General features: G+C 42.8%; 1 protein-coding gene across 3 annotated transcripts in view; it reads right to left on the reverse strand.

Moving 5' to 3' along the window:
• Positions 1–17,146, reverse strand: part of LRP6 (LDL receptor related protein 6) — a 106,011-nt gene that overhangs the window by 69,415 nt on the left and 19,450 nt on the right. For 2 of the 3 annotated variants that reach the window (XM_081913289.1, XM_081913291.1), the window contains exon 3: positions 4,711–4,908. The exons of the other annotated variant lie outside the window; for it this stretch is intronic. In XM_081913289.1, the coding sequence (XP_081769415.1) occupies positions 4,711–4,908 (198 nt within the window). The remainder of the gene's footprint in view (positions 1–4,710; positions 4,909–17,146) is intronic. 3 annotated transcript variants of the gene reach the window in all.

A 17,146-nucleotide genomic window follows, 5' to 3' on the forward strand; every position in this document is an offset into this window, starting at 1 on the left:
CATAGGAATGCATTGAAAATCAATTAATGCGTTCCTATGGAAACCGCCTTCCCCCGACCTCTTCTGGCGGGCAGCATTTTAAAATCGCCCGGGACAGCGTAGGACTTCTCCGGGACGATGCCCCGAAGCCGGGCGGCGGGGGGAGGCTTTCCCGCCCCGCCGCCCAGCTTCGGGACATCGTTCCAATGCCGGGCGGCGGGGGGAGGCTTTCTTGCCCCGCCGCCCGGCATCGGGACGATGCCCCGAAGCCGGGCGGCGGGGGAAGGCTTTCCCGCCCCGCCGCCCGGCTTCGGGACATCGTTCCGATGCCGGGCGGCGGGGGGAGGCTTCAAAAGCCGTCCGGGGGCTTTTAAATCGCCCCGGACAGTCCCGGGGCGATTTAAAAGCCCCCGGTTAGGCAGGCAGGGGGGGCAAAGACTTTTGCCCCCCGCCCGCCTTGGGAAGGCTTTCCCGCCCCGCCGCCGGGCTTCGGGACATCGTTACGAAGCCGGGCGGCGGGGGGAGGCTTTCCCGCCCCGCCGCCGGGCTTCGGGACATCGTTCCGATGCCGGGCAGCGGGGGGAGGCTTTCCCGCCCCGCCGCCCGGCATCGGGACGATGCCCCGAAGCCGGGCGGCGGGGGGAGGCTTTCCCGCCCCGCCGCCCGGCATCGGGACGATGCCCCGAAGCCGGGCGGCGGGGGCAGGCTTTCCTGCCCCGCCGCCCGGCATCGGGACGATGCCCCGAAGCCGGGCGGCGGGGGGAGGCTTTCCCGCCCCGCCGCCCGGCATCGGGACATCGTTCCGATGCCGGGCGGCGGGGGGAGGCTTTCCCGCCCCGCCGCCGGGCTTCGGGACATCGTTCCGAAGCCGGGCGGCGGGGGGAGGCTTTCCCGCCCCGCCGCCGGGCTTCGGGACATCGTTCCGATGCCGGGCGGCGGGGGGAGGCTTTCTTGCCCCGCCGCCCGCCATCGGGACGATGCCCCGAAGCCGGGCGGCGGGGGAAGGCTTTCCCGCCCCGCCGCCCGGCATCGGGACGATGCCCTGAAGCCGGGCGGCGGGGGAAGGCTTTCCCGCCCCGCCGCCCAGCTTCGGGACGATGCCCCGAAGCCGGGCGGCGGGGGAAGGCTTTCCCGCCCCGCCGCCCAGCTTCGGGACATCGTTCCAATGCCGGGCGGCGGGGGGAGGCTTTCTTGCCCCGCCGCCCGGCATCGGGACGATGCCCCGAAGCCGGGCGGCGGGGGAAGGCTTTCCCGCCCCGCCGCCCGGCTTCGGGACATCGTTCCGATGCCGGGCGGCGGGGGGAGGCTTCAAAAGCCGTCCGGGGGCTTTTAAATCGCCCCGGACAGTCCCGGGGCGATTTAAAAGCCCCCGGTTAGGCAGGCAGGGGGGGCAAAGACTTTTGCCCCCCGCCCGCCTTGGGAAGAGGTCCAGGACCTCTTCCCAAGGCGGCCGGGGGGCAAAAGTCTTTGCCCCCCCGGCCTGCCTTCAAAAGCCGTCCGGGATAGCGGGAAGCGCTTACCTGCTATCCCGGACCGCTTTTAAAATGCTGGCGGTGGGGAGCAAAGCCTTTCGCCCCCGCCGGCCTTCCTGGACCTCTTCTGAAGTCCAGAGGGGGGGAAAAGGCTTTGCTCCCCACAGCCAGCATTTAAAAAAAGGTCCCCGAGATTTCCCTATGGGCTTTCGTCTTGCGATGCAAGCCCATAGGGAAAATTGTCTAGCGAAGCGTCGCAAAAACCGAAAAACCCTTTCGTCTTGCGGGTTTTTCGTCTTGCGAGGCATTCGTCTTGCGGGGCACCACTGTATACACAAGGGCCACAGAAAGAAACTGATATAAATCAATTCCTAAAAACAAATGGATTACAAAAAATCTCTCAAGAAAATAAGTTAATGCTGAATTATAAAATAACAGAACAGGAGGTGGAAGGTGCCATCCAGAATATGCAGTTGGGCAAATCTCCAGGGCCGGATGGCTTAATCTCAAAATACTACAGATCTTTGAAAGATTGGATAATTCAACCACTAAAGGAAATTCTGGAGGGGGGAAAAGCGCCAGAGTCGTGGAAGGAAGCCTATATTACACTTATACCGAAAACTGAGTCTGAAAAGACACAACTCAAGAACTACCACCCCATATCCCTGCTTAATGTGGATTACAAAATTTTTGCAGATATTTTGGCTAAAAGACTAAAAAAAGTATTAGTAGAGGAGATACATAAAGACCAAGCTGGCTTTCTCCCGGGTAGACACTTGTCTGACAATACGAGGAATATAATTAACATCTTGGAGAAGCTGCAAGTGAACATTAATACTAAAGCAGTTTTAATTTTTGTAGATGCGGAGAAAGCCTTTGATAATATTTCTTGGAGTTTCATGAAGAAAAATCTTCAGGGGATGGGGGTTGGTCAAGGGTTTGAAAATGGTATAGGTGCAATTTACTCAGAACAAAAGGTTAAATTAATAGTCAATAATGTGGTGACAGAGGAATTTAAGATAGAGAAAGGGACACGACAAGGCTGCCCAATTTCCCCATTGCTCTTCATTTCGGTTCTGGAGGTTTTGCTAAATATGATCAGAAGGGACCATCTGATCAAAGGTATACAGGTCGGAGCCAAACAGTACAAATTGAAAGCTTTTGCAGATGACCTAGTATTGACACTACAGGAGCCAGAATCTAGTACTAAAAGAGTATTGGAACTGATTCAAGAATTTGGTCAAGTGGCAGGTTTTAAGTTGAACAAGTTAAAAACTAAGGCTCTTGAGAAAAATTTAACACCGATTGAGAAAGAGAGGTTTCAGAAGGAGACAGGTTTAACATTGGTTAAGAAATACCTGGGGGTTAACATGACCGCTAAGAACTTAAATTTATTTAAAGATAACTATGAGAAATGTTGGTCAGAAGTGAAAAAGGACCTAGAAATATGGTCAAACTTGAAGCTTTCCTTGCTAAGCCGTATTGCTGTTATAAAGATGACTGTATTGCCAAGAATGTTGTTTTTGTTCCAATCATTGCAAATTTTGGACAAAATGGACTGTTTCAAGAAGTGGCAAAGAGATATTTCTAGATTTGTCTGGCAGGGCAAGAAGCCCAGAATAAAATTTAAAATATTAACTGATGCAAAGGAAAGAGGTGGATTTGCCCTGCCAGACCTTAAACTCTTATGAATCAGCAGCATTTTGCTGGCTGAAAGAATGGCTGCTTCTTGAGAACACAGACATTTTGGATTTAGAAGGTTTTAATAACGTTTTTGGGTGGCATGCATATCTGTGGTATGACAAGGTTAAAGCACATAAAGCATTTAAAAACCATATTGTCAGGAAAGCATTGTTTAATGTATGGATAAGATATAAAGATTTACTTGAAAACAAAACCCCAAGGTGGTTATCACCGATGGAAGCGAAGGCTCAGAAAAAGCTCAATATGGAGGCCAAATGGCCGAAATATTGGGAGATTTTGGAACAGGAAGGTGACAAATTGAAATTGCAGAGTTTTGAGAAATTAAAAGATAAAGTGCGAGGCTGGCTGAGAATGCTAAGCCAAGTCATAGCTTAGCTCTGCATTGTGTGGTAGCAGCAAGACTGGGGAAGTAAAGTGGCAATATAGCTGCATGTTTGCTCATTCTCACTAAGCCATGTTCATGTTAGTGTTATGTGCAAATGAGGCCACACTAATCTTCCAGAGCTCGAATATCTGGGTTGCAAAATAACTTACAATTCAAAAAGAAAAATCAGCTGTCAAGAACAAACTGAACATTGCCACAGTTATGCAAACTATTATTATTTCATAACTCCAAGAAAAACCACCCTTCATTTGCAATTTGTAATGCAGAAGGCTATCATTTTATATTTTGACAGTCTCAGCTTAGATGAGTCTTTAAAGGGCACAACTAATGTAGTAGATTTCAGAACTCTGCTATGGATAAATTTACAGATACTTGCCAGTTGCCAGCGCATATTTTAATTTAATGAGGAAAGTGGGGCCGCTTTTTTCATTCACACTGGAAGCACTGGTTGCGGGGGGGGGGGGGGAGCAGCAGTAAGTTCTTAATATTTTACAAGTAGCTCCAAAGTGCAGTGTAATGTTAGAGGTCAGATTTTAGTTTCGGCTGGCTATCTAAGCAGGCCAACATGTGTGGGCCTCCCTTGTGTTTCCTGAACAAAAGTTTTATCTCTCGCCTCCAATAATAATACATGGCAATCATCTTTTGAAACTGAAGAATTTTCAAAGGTTGGTTGTGGTATGAGATAGAGATCTGTCAATTCAAAAGAAAGTTCCACTGAGCTTGCCCAAGCTATTGTACACTTTGGGCACCCCAGCAAACCAATTTAGTCAGAGCACTGCCTACACTATTTTTTCTGTGCATTTGATCAACAGGCACATATTTTCCAAGAAGGGGATTAAAATACAGTACTTTTAAAAGGCACCATCGCTATAGCACTGTAGGGGAGACTCTGAAGAACTACATTTTATGAAGATCAATATAGACTCATTTTTTAATAAAGCAAGTTAAGAAGTTTCCCTTTGGGATTCTCAGCAAATTGCAGTCTGATCTCTGTCTGCATTATGATCTCTCTCTACATTATGCTTCTAAACTCAAACATCTGAAATTTAACAAACTATAAACATGGTATTCAAGGGCTTCAATTGGTTCATATACTTGTACCACGGTTGTATTTATTTAGAATACAATCTCACAAAGTTTTTTTTTAAAAAAGCAAAACACAACTCTTACCTATTTGTTCCATCCAGATTTGATTTGTGAATGAAGTTCAGTTTAGCATCTGCCCAATAGAGCTTCTGTTCTTCATAATCCAAGGTCAATCCATTTGGCCAATAAATATCTGCGTTGATTATAACTGAGCGGCTTGAGCCATCCATCCCAGCACGTTCTATCTTTGGCACTTCTCCCCAGTCTGTCCAGTACATGAACCTATTGTTTTTTAAAGGGAAATCAGATATTATGCACATTTTCCCCATACCCTTCAAGACCTTCTTCCAATCAACGCGAGGAACAAATGATAATCAATACTCGGATTATGTCAATTCTGTTTCACCCTGAGCTATATTATAGACATTTTAATTAAGCTTTTATACCACTTTTCTGCCAAACAGTACTCAAACCAACTTTGCACAGTGGCAAATAATATATGGTCACATGAAAAATAAAACTGTGAAAAAATTATTAGGTAGTAATAGACTGAAAATAATGGCAACATTAAACATTAAAACATAAAAATCAACACATTTTCAGAACCACTGTCAAGTGAATGGGCCTTTCAGGTGCAACTGGGACGGCAAGGTTATAATATGGACAACACTGCTGAAAGTCTCTATCATCTTTTCATCCACTAACACCACCAAATTTGGGTGGCCCTATGCAGCTCTGGCCCACCCATAAGAAAGGGTGAGGCAGCTGCCTCAAGCGACAGAACCACAAGATGCAGCGCCCTTGCGGATGTCCCGCCCACCCCGCCGTTGCCAGCTTCCACTGAAATCTTCTGAGATCTTGTGCACTCCACAAGATTGTGCAGAATCTTGCCAGAACCCACCATCCTGGTCTCCACTTCATGGGCACTCCCACACCATCCAGGGAGGCTTTGGCAGCAGGCAGCAGAATGACAAGGAGGCAAAATAGGATGCGCCAAACATGGTCCTATGAATATGAAAGTAAGGTAGTGGTTTCTGCATACTCGCTACCTGCTAGGTATTCAGAAGTATAGTTATAAATTTTAAGAAAGAAACAGGCAACTATGCTCTTGGTCTTAGTGGCTGGAGTGCTGAGAGCAAACAAATATCTTAGCAACAACATTTTCCTGTATACAGTATTTCCATGACTAAAAAGGGTGAGACTCGGAGGTTTGCTTTTTTCTTTTTAAAATAAAAGCTGAAGGTTCCTGAAAAACATTTTGCCACAGCCCCTCCCATGATTGGAATTAAGATTCTACATTTTGTTAAAATTCACTATGTCTTCCAACATCAGGAACACTAAGGAAGTGCTTTTTCATATACCTCAGTGGGGCCTTTTCAGGCTTATATGCCAGACATAAACGGCACAAAGTCTTCTCCACACTTAGGCTATTAGAAACATGTACAGAATCACACAGTGCAAATCATTCTAGCCTGAACAATATCCTAGACAGCAGTGCAAAACAACAATGAGTCATCACTGTATGTTCTACCTTCTATTTATTAATATTTCGCCTTTTATTAATGAGAAAATGACAGTCTCTTGGAAATACAGCTAATCTCTTCAGGCATTATATTCTATATATTTTAAATATACACTTTAAAATGCAATCAATGTGGGATACACACAGCAAATGAATTTGCATTTATTTGTATCATACATATACATTTCTCAAAGTGCATTGAGTTCCTTCCACTCCCTATTAAGTGGGAAGCTCTGGAAAGGTTCTGGAACAATGAAGGAATATAACAGGTAGCAAAATAAATGATGTGGCTTTTATGTAAGGAAAGAGCAAGGGATCCTGTGCATTGACAGCTATCACTAAGCAGCCATCAATTTTTCAATATTAAATGCACATGGCATCCAAATTGAAAACACATGTACAGTGGTACCTCTAGTTGTGTTCCGCTCGTTATGGACTTTCAGCGTACGAACGCGGCAAACCCAGAAGTGTTTACTTCCGTGTTCGCCACACGCACATGTGCAGAAGTGATCTGTGCGCTTCATGCATGCGCAAAAGTGCTCGATTGCACCGCACACATGCGCGGAAGAGGCGCTCTAGTTGTAGACTTTTTGGAGTGTGAACGACACCCTGAAACGGATTAATTCCGCAACTAGAGGTACCACTGTACAATGCAAGCAATTATCACATGTAGCCAATGCTCTTCATGTAAGTCAGGGGTGTCCAACTGGTCAACTGCAATAGACTGGTCGATCCTCGGGAGGTTTGGGTTAGCGTGGGAAAAAGAGGATCCAGCCCCGCCCTCCATTCGCGCATGATTGCTAGAACGGAAGACGGAGTTTTCCCTGTGAGGCTGCTTGTTTCCTCTGATCGATCTTTCGGTGAGTGACTTTTTCCTCATCTCCCTAAAGAACCCCCCAAAAGCTCAACAACTTTGTCTTTCCTCCCTAAAAAAAAGGTCACTGCCAGTTTTTTATTCTGTGAGTAATCACAGTCTCTTTGGAGTTGGACGTCCCTGATGTAAGTAACTCACCGGCTTTCTCAGTAAGAATGAACACCACCTACTTATGCATACAAAATAGGAGTTCAGAGATAAGACAAATAGGAAATAAAAACCCACAGCTCCTATTATTTATCACACAAGTGGTTTTATTTGCAGGACCCATTTGAATAAGGGAAATCAGGGAAATCTTTATCAACATTGCTCCCTGCTATTTTTAAGTTTACATCTAGTTGTTTTTTTTAAAAAAAAGATGCACAGAAATACTTCATTGCAAGATGTCTATTTTCATTTATATCACGTCAACATAACGAACTTGACTCAAAGAGTGGGGAGGGGGGAGATGCAAATGACTTTCAGCTGTTAGTATGTAATGGAGACAAAATTATGTATTCAACTTATCAATGAGTTATAAGTAACATATATATGTTACACCAGTGTTGAAATATCTACACTGGCTGTCTATTAGCTCCCAAGGGATGTTGAATGTTTTGCTGTAATTTAAAGCCCTGCACAACTTCCAGACCACTGCCCCAGGTACAGACAAAGCGAAGGAGACCCTGCTGCTTATTCTACAACATAGAATCATAGAATTCTAGAGTTGCAAGGGACCCCGAGGTCATCAAGTCCAACTCGCTATGATACAGGAATCTCAACTAAATTATAGAATAGAATAATAGAATTGTGAATTGTCACTTGGTGACAGCGCAGGAATAAGCCCTTCTTGGCAGCAGTACCCACCTTTTGGAATGGCCTACCTCAGTTAATTCCTGCAGCTAGGACAGTAATGATAGCTGTTTAAAACTTAAGCGGTTACCCAAGCTTTAATGGACTTTTTATTCTTTTGTACACTTGTCAATTTTGTTTGTGATATATAGTTGCGTTTTTCTCCATTTTAAGGTACTTTTATTGAATGTTGTTTGCTGGTTTATTGTTCTTGCATTTAAAACAAGGAAATTTTTATTACTGTGAATTTCAGTTTACAGATGGGGGAACGACATTCCTGATTGGGATGACTCTCCTCTACTGGAGACAGGCAGGGTCTTCAAGGAGACTTCCAGTTTGCTGCCTAATGGTGTCGGGGCACGACTCTGCTCCTCAGAGAAGGACCCGATCGTTCAAAGGGGTTTAGCAGGAAACGCAAAGGCGCTGTGTATCCCCAAAAAGCTCAAGAGGGAGTCTTGAGCCCGGAGAAGATTCGGTGGCACCTTTTAAGGAGCTCCCCGGTCTCTTTGCCACTTCGCAAGGAACAGGGCGGAGTAAAACTCCAGCGCAAGAAGCATCTATTGCCCCATGGCGAGAAGCCCTGAGCATCAAGTGGTAAATTTTCCACTTATTAACAAACGAAATTCTTACCTGATCAGCGTAAAAATTGAGACTTTAATCTGACAACACAATGGGAGGAAAAAAGGAGGTTCCCCCAACATGGTCTAAGCACTCACTGCAAGGAAAAATTATACAGGAGAAGAAATGTAAAGGACTGAGATTGAATTTATCAGATGTCAAAGGATCGCTAAGAAGAGGGGTTTAAGTGAACATTTAAATGGATATTGAAACTAAGTTCTTGTTGCGGCAAGAAGAGGAGTAAAAACCTCCATATTCTTAAGGGGGTGAGTGACTGAGAACCCTTCTATTTCCATTCCAAACGTGGAGAGAATCAGTTTAAGGGGGGGGGCACAGACAAACATGACGGTACCTTTATAATACACAAAAAGGCCCATCAGTAAATAAATGGATTCAGGACATGCCAGCTTTGGCAGCAGATAAAAATTACAAAAAAGCAGACTTGCTATACACCCAGGAATTCCTGGACGTGTCTTCTCTTGGGGGTCCTACGTGTCCATTGTGTGTGTGTGACATTTTAAAGCAACTGTCCTGGATCTTTGTGTGTGTGTGTGCGTGTGTGTGTGCGCGCGCACACACACACACACACACACGTGACCTGGGCTCTGGTTCAGGTTCTGGGCAACCTGGGCTCTGGCGTGGGCAGCCCGGGCCCTAGTTCAGGCTCTGGCTCGGCTACAGCAGAGAGACTATTGGAAGATTACCCTAAAACAGTTTGGCGACTTTTTGTGTCCAGATTTTGACCTCTTAACATATGGCAACCCTAAAAAAGGGACAAATTCACAGCAATATGGCAAGAATTCATTGATATCTATGAAGACTCTTGTGAAAATGAAGGTGACTTGTATAAGAAGATATTCAGGTGCACCCCCCCTTTTTTTGTTCTGTCTTCTTTCTGGTTCTATTATAACTGAACAACACAAGGTGGGCCTAAAATATTATTTCTCTTCAAAGCCAAAAAGTCATTTCTCACATTAACTCTTCTTATAAAAATCTGTTTAAATCCATCTAATGACTGACTAATGAAGGTAAGGGCTCAAGTGATCTCATGATTGATGAATACAAAGTGTTGCATGTCTTGTTGTACCCTTGTACCCTTGTTATAAGGTTCATTGCTCCAGTTGTATTTTAAACTGTACCATAAAAATAAATCTTATTATGTAATATGTATCTTTACAATATACAAATCTTTCTCAAAATTCATTTAAAGTGATTTAGTTCATTGTTTGTTTTGATTCATCTGGGCTTTACTCCAACTGCCTCACTCTAGACTTTTTAGATCTCCAGAGTAGAAACTAATCTAGTTAACAGCTGTCATTTCTCTACCTTTAAGATTTATTCACAGGAGTTACTACATATCTACAAGACAAAAATATCTGTGAAACAACCAACAAGAAGAAATTGGGTTTAACGCAATATCTATTTTGTCACCTTGACTTGTAGTTGAAGAGGACATTAAACATATGCAAAAGCAGATTGCCCCCTATTTAAAAGCATATTCTTCATTTTGGATCATACCAGGTTGTGGTCACTGTAAGAAAAGAAAGTACAGTGGTACCTCGGGTTAAGAACTTAATTCGTTCTGGAGGTCCGTTCTTAACCTGAAACTGTTCTTAACCTGAAGCACCACTTTAGCTAATGGGGCCTCCCGCTGCCGCCGCGCAATTGCTGCGCAATTTCTGTTCTCATCCTGAAGCAAAGTTTTTAACCCGAGGTACTATTTCTGGTTTAGCAGAGTCTGTAACCTGAAGCATCTGTAACCTGAAGCGTCTGTAACCTGAGGTACCACTGTAAATATACAAAGAGAGTGACTGTGCTTGAGGCAGTAAAACGAATAGAAGATTAGGATAGGCCTGCAAGAGATGAGGATACACCAAAACCCACAGGCTTAAAACTATTGAGCAACATGTTTATATATCACTGCTATATGTATGTTCACCAATGGTGTAAGATTTCTTAATGTAACACATGACTTTCAATAGCATGCTGAGAGAGGTGATCTGGGAGAGATTAAAAAGTCATCTGGAAAGAAAAATAATAATAAAAGGGAAGGGAACCAAATGCATGCCAATAATTGTGCGCATCCCCTGCATAACTCCTTATGAGACATGCTAAGCAGCCAATCTTGTCAGAACCTTCAAACTATGAACATTCGTTTCAACTTCAAAAGGGAATGTCAGAGGAAAGAGAACTTGCTTAAATGAGAACCAGATTATGAGTTCCAACTTCCCATCCTGTTCCATTGCCAAGAAGCAACAACACAAATGCCATTTGCCATTCCCATTGAAGACTGCAGCAGAATATTAGTAATAGATCAGCAAAATTAGTATAGCAATGCATCTTAAATTAATTCTATATAGTGGGGAAATATGAGATGTCACTGCTAATGAGAGCAACTAATGTGAATTTACCACAAAGGTTTGTCAAAGGAGGAATATTGCTTGTGATGAAGAATGGGTTAGAAATGTTTCTTTAAAAATAAACAAACATATGATGCTGATTTCAGTCAGTCAGATAATTGATTCATCTAGCCTAGTATTGGCTACTCCTGCCTTTGCTAACCTCATTCCATCCAGATGTTTTGGACTGCAACTTCTGCTCATGCTGCCTGGGACTGATGGGAATTACAGTCTGAACTGGCCTACTCCTTTTATCATGGGGGGTTCCAAGTTGTCAGGGAAAGATTCTTCCCCAGATCTGATACCCAAGATCCTTTAACTAGAGATGCAAAAGACTGAATCAGCAACTTACAGTATGCAAAGCATTTGCTCTATCACAATTCTATTCAGACTAATAGAAACAGATTCATCCCCAGTCCAAGTGTCTAGTGTCTTTAGAAACAATATATAACTGTAAAAAGAAGAAGAAACATATTACCAGGAACTATTTACACATCACACTGTTAATTACCAACCAAGAAGAGCCCTGGCAAAGAGGGAAAACTGGAATTCCCCAGAGTGCTCAAATTCCCACGGATCAACAGTGCAAGATGAGAAAGGGATCAGATAGGAGAATGAAAGGTGACAGTCCAAGTTCATTCATACAGGAGTCTCCCACCAATGTCTGAAGTTGCACTGGTAGTCTATGCAAATTCTCCTGCTCTTTGTTGCAAATAAACAAATCAATAAATTGAATAAAAATGGAAATTTCAGAATGCACAAAAAGTATACATTTCCTACAAATAGAGACACAAAACGTTTGATTCCTAAGTATGCTAACAACCTAATAGTTTGGTTCCAGGTGGTGCCTAGGAAGTTAGAATTATTTCCCCAAGCCTGATTAATAGGGCTGCACAATGTATCAATACATTGTCCAACACCGGTTTGTAGACCACATTGTGAGAAGAGTTTGAAACCAATTATGTGAAGCACAACCTTGAAAACTCCATGGCAGTGGTGCCAGCTCTGGAGACCCTGGAGGCCCAGGCACCCACAAAACGTTTGCTGAGTGGCCAGCTCTGACTTGTCACCACCTTACCTCTGGCACTCCGGCACAAGTTCTAAAAAATGCACACTAGAAAACAAATATATGTACTGCTTACAAAAGTATAGGAGAATAACATTGTTTGTCTCATTTTGAAGACCAGCAAAAGTAAACAGTTCAGTCTAATGAGGTTAGGCATTCAAAAGCCAGTACCCTGAATAGCTTCACTTACTGATTGCTAAGCTTCAGGAGAAAGGGTAAAATAGGCAATACCATTCAAAAGTCAACCCATAGAACAGAAATGCACAACTTGGCAGTACAGTGGTACCTTGGGTTATGAACTTAATTCATTCCGGAGGTCCATTCTTAACCTGAAACGGTTCTTAACCTGAGGTACCAGTTTAGCTAATGGGGCCTCCCGCTGCCTGATTTCTCTTCTCATCCTGGGGCAAAGTTCTTAATCCGAGGTACTACTGCCGGGTTAATAGAGTTTGTAACCCAAAGTGTTTGTAACCCAAGGTGTTTATAACCCGAGGTACCACTGTAGGTAGGGGCAAAAATTAAAATAGACTAAACTTCTTTGGACCGAAGTTAGGTTTTTAGCAACTCACTTTCCAAGTAAAGGTATAATTAATGATTAAACTACTTTGCCAATAGCTGAATTCATTTGCCTTCTGATTAAACTGATTGTTAAAGTTATTGGCTATATCAGCTACTCTTCGCTGCACTGTCATACGGGACAAACTTAATTCTCAAAAACACTTTTTGATCGGGACATAATCCAGAAAGTGTAGTCAGCAAACACTTCTTTATGAAGTCACCTTCAGTAAAAAAAGACTTCCCAGCAGCAGCAGCAATTTTTTTAAAAATCTGAAAACTAACCTTAGTAGCCGCCTGATTTTCTGACTTTGCTTTCTTGAAAAACCATTGTTCTCGACTGAGAGTTTTCAACAAATTGGACGTTTTAATCTGTTTTTCATTGGTGTCCAATTTACTTAAGTCAGGATGTTTCAATTCGAAATGGCGACAATGATTGCATTCCTTCAGAAGGCTATTACTTCTCAGCAAACAAGGCACAATGTTTTGTATCTTGTGTAAGTAAGTAATTATCTATTTGTCCACTCCGGATTAAATACTCTATGTTATGATTTGATCATCCGTTTCTTTTTATCACCCATTTTACAAGGTCATCCCAAAAACTTTAATGTTCAAACCAAAAAATCTCCACAGCAGCTGCTCCCATACAAGGGCGCCAGACCCTCATGTAGGGGGCTGTGCAGAGACTGAGGGAAAGAAGGCGGCTTCGTGTCGTTGCCTCTCATCGCATAGCGGGCGTCAGCTGCGTTGGCACATGGCTGCACTCACTTTGTCCCTATTCAATCCCAGCTCAATACTGTATGTTATGTCACTGCTTCAGCAGGTACTGCAGTCACAGTTAAATATGTCTATTATATCCAACTTCTTAGAAGAATAGGCCTAACAGCACAATCCTAACCATTTCTACCCAGAAATAGATCCTACTGAAATAGATCCAGACAGATGGGATTGAGATTGCAGCCTATTTCATTATTTTTGAGCAGTACCTCTCCAATCACAAGGTAACTTTTTTTGCAGGACTGCCTGTACAGACGAGCCTTCAAAAATCCTGTTACATGAAAGGTTTTGGGGTACCACATTTACCATGGCAAACAAATGTTAATGCATTTTGCAGGCCTTCCTTTTAATATCCAGAATTTGCGACTCTCTTAAAACATTAAAAGATTAATGTAAGCACCATCCTCCAACTGTCCCTTGACGGGCACCATGTCCTATCATGAATGGGATTCCAATATTATGAGATTCATTACAATAAAACAACAAGGTGAAGTCAGACTTACAAAGTGGGCTTAAATGTGTTAAATCTTTAAAATGTCATATAATCCTCCTAAATATTATTCCATGATATTTTTCCTAAATATTAGGGGTTGGGGGAAGAGAAGAGGTCACAAACCTCTCAAAAGCAGATTTCCAGTGCCTCATTATGTAAATAAGACAGGAATGCCCACAAATGGAGGAAGTAAATTAGTTTTCAAAATAAGTAAGCAACCCCCACTTCCTTGATTCCCTTCCCTCTCCCTCTCTCCAGAAGCAAAGCTCACTTTGCCTAAAAGCACATCCATACACACCCCTTCTCTTCTGAAATAAGGGGGTGGAGGGAGATGACCACTTGGAGGAGAAGAAGGGGGGAGAGAGACCAATTCACCCTCTCCTGTCTAGAAGCAAGGAAGGGAAAGTGAGCTAAAATGTGTGCCTCATTAACAGCTGAGCAAAGGGAGAGGTGGAGGTGGGTGGGTCAAAAATAGGTTGCTACTGTCTTTAGAATCTGCTGGATTGCAGGACAGTTTGCTTTGTCTCCTACAAAATTAGCTTTGTCTCCTGCAAAGTTAGCTTATGGAGTCTCTTTAGCATATCAAAATTCTGGCATGGCTCCCCTTTATCACATACACTGCCCAACAATAAAACAACAAGAATCCACCAACAGCATACAAATCAATATGGCAGGCAAAGTCTGGCAAATAGCCTGGTCCAGAAGGACTTTCAGCCACTATTACAAAACATTAAGAGAAACATTATCCACTCCCCTTAAAGATCTTATGAATGAAATTTTACAAGGGAGAATGACACCAACATTGTGGAAGAATTCTTACATTACTCTCTTTCCCAAACAAGATCAGGATATACTCCAACCCAAGAACTATAGGCCGATCTCCTTACTGAACTATGATTATAAATTGTATGCGGCAATAATAGCAAAAAGGCTGACGGTGTTCTTAGAATCATATATTCATGAGGATCAAGCAGGTTGGTGTGGTTTTTTTTTTACCAAGGAGACACCTAAGGAATAATACTAGAAATGTATTAAATGTGATTGAATACTTGGAAAAAAGAAGGAGCACTAATATTCCCAGATGCTGAAATGACCTTTGACAACATGTCTGGGTCTTCCTGACCCAGAGATAATAGCATTCAGAACAGCATTCTCCAACAAGATAAATGCAGTTTATACAGAGCAATGGACAAACTTAATAATAAATAGTAATGTTATGGAAAAATGTAGTATCAAGAAGGAGACAAGGCAGAGATGTCCCTGTCACCACTGTGTTTATCCTAATGTTAGAAGTATTAACTAGAGAAATATGAAAAAATGATGAATTAACAGGAATCAAGGCTGGGCAGAGAGAGTACAAAGTGAAAGCCTTTGTGAACAATTTGTGTTGACATTGGAAAATCCAATGGAAAGTGTCCCAAGGACAATAGAAACTATAACAAAATTTGGCAACTTAGCAGGATTCTATATAAATATGGAAAAAACAAAAATGATAGTTAAAAATCAAGACTCACGGGCAAAAGAACATTACGGGAATTAAATTGGGAGGGATTAAATATTGGGGATATGGGTATCAGTTAAGAATTTAAACCTTTGCCGAGATAACTATATTAAAATCTGGAATGAAATTTGAAAAACCTAGAAAATTGAACTAGAATCAACCTTCCTTTGTTAGAAAGAATATCTGTAGTCAAAATGAATGTTTTGCCCAAGATGATCTTCTTATTTCAAACACTGCTAGTGATAAATAGCCTAGAATGTTTCAAACAGCAGAAGAAAGACGTGGCAAACTCCATCTGGGAGGGGAGGGAAACCCCCAAATTAATCATAAAAATCTGACAAGACGTAAGAGGAAGAGGGGTTTTTGCCCTTCCTGACCTCAGAATTTATTATGAGGTAGTGTGCTTCTGCTGGATGAAAGAATGTATACCAACACATTAGACCTAGAAGGTTTTGACCTACGCTTTGGATGGCATGCAAAGCTGCATTATGACAAATCAAGGGTGCATAAACGTTTCCAAAACCATGTCATAGGAAGAAGTATATACATGGTTTGGCAGAGACACAAAGATATTTTAGAGGGAATAACCTCAAGATGGATATCACCAACTGAGGTGGTCTCAGTTGAAAAGGTTGACCATAGACGAGAAGTGGACCACTTACAAAAATCTTATAAAGTTTAAAGAAGGAGGAGTTTGCATGAAAAGAGAGAACAGATTTTGGATCATACAGTAGATTGGTTTCAGTACTTTCAGGTGAACGAGTTACAGTGGTGCCTCACAAGACGAAATTAATTCGTTCTGTGAGTTGTTTCGTCTTGCGGAGCGCAGATTCCCTGGGTATTAACGGCTTTAAGAAAAAGGAAACAAACTCGCAAGACGTTTTCGTCTTGCGAAGCAAGCCCATAGGGAAAATCGTCTTGCGAAGCAACTAAAAAAACGAAAAACCCTTTCGTCTTGTGCGTTTTTCGTTTTGCGAGGCATTCGTCTTGCAAGGTACCACTGTATTTAAAAGAGATAATAAGGAAAAAGGATTTGCGGAAATGAGTTCAGAATTTGAAAAACTTGTAAGAAGAAAGGATGATGAATTAATCTTGAAAATTTATAAATTTCTACTGGAGTGAGAGACCAAAGCTGCAATGGTAAAGGCAACAATGACAAAATGAACCACAGATATTGGTTACAGCATGAAATTCTCCGCATGGGGAAAAATAGGGGGGGGGGACCATGAATTTTTCTACCTGTTATCTTATGATGTACAGGTGGTACTTGACACCCAGGAAATTAATGAAAATGTATAAAAAAGGATCTCATTTATGCTGTACTGATCCATATGTGGTGGTCATGTAAATATGCTAGAGAGTACAGGCATACCCTGGTTGTCAAACACCTTGGTACTCGTCTGTTTTGGCTCTCGAACGCCGCAAACCCAGAAGTGAGTGTTAAAGTTTGAGAACGTTATTTGGAAGCCGAACGTTCGACGCGGCTTCCGTGGCTTCTGATTGAGTGCAGGAAGCTCCTGCAGCTAACTGGAAGCCGTGCCTTAGTTTTTGAACGTTTTCGGAAGTCGAATGGACTTTCAGAACGGATTCCGTTTGACAGCCAAGGTACAAGACTGTATTGGGAAATGTTCCATACACAATTTAAAAAGATTCTAAAACTCACATCTCCCAAAAACCCAAAGGCCAGGCAGGGCTGGGCAATGGGCTCTTTGAGGTAGCGAATGCTTCCCTCTGAGAGGGAGTCTTCCTAGACCCATTTAAATATGTCTGTCAGCCCATTGCATTCTCTCGTAGGAGGCAAAGCCTCTTCCTCCACTTTGAATGAGCTGGACAGTCTTCTGCATTTCTAATCTTGCCTGTAAAATGTTTTACTTGTCTGCCTTC

The sequence above is a fragment of the Podarcis melisellensis genome (assembly GCF_964234715.1).
Source record: "Podarcis melisellensis genome assembly, chromosome: 5".
In the NCBI taxonomy this organism is placed as follows: domain Eukaryota; kingdom Metazoa; phylum Chordata; class Lepidosauria; order Squamata; family Lacertidae; genus Podarcis; species Podarcis melisellensis.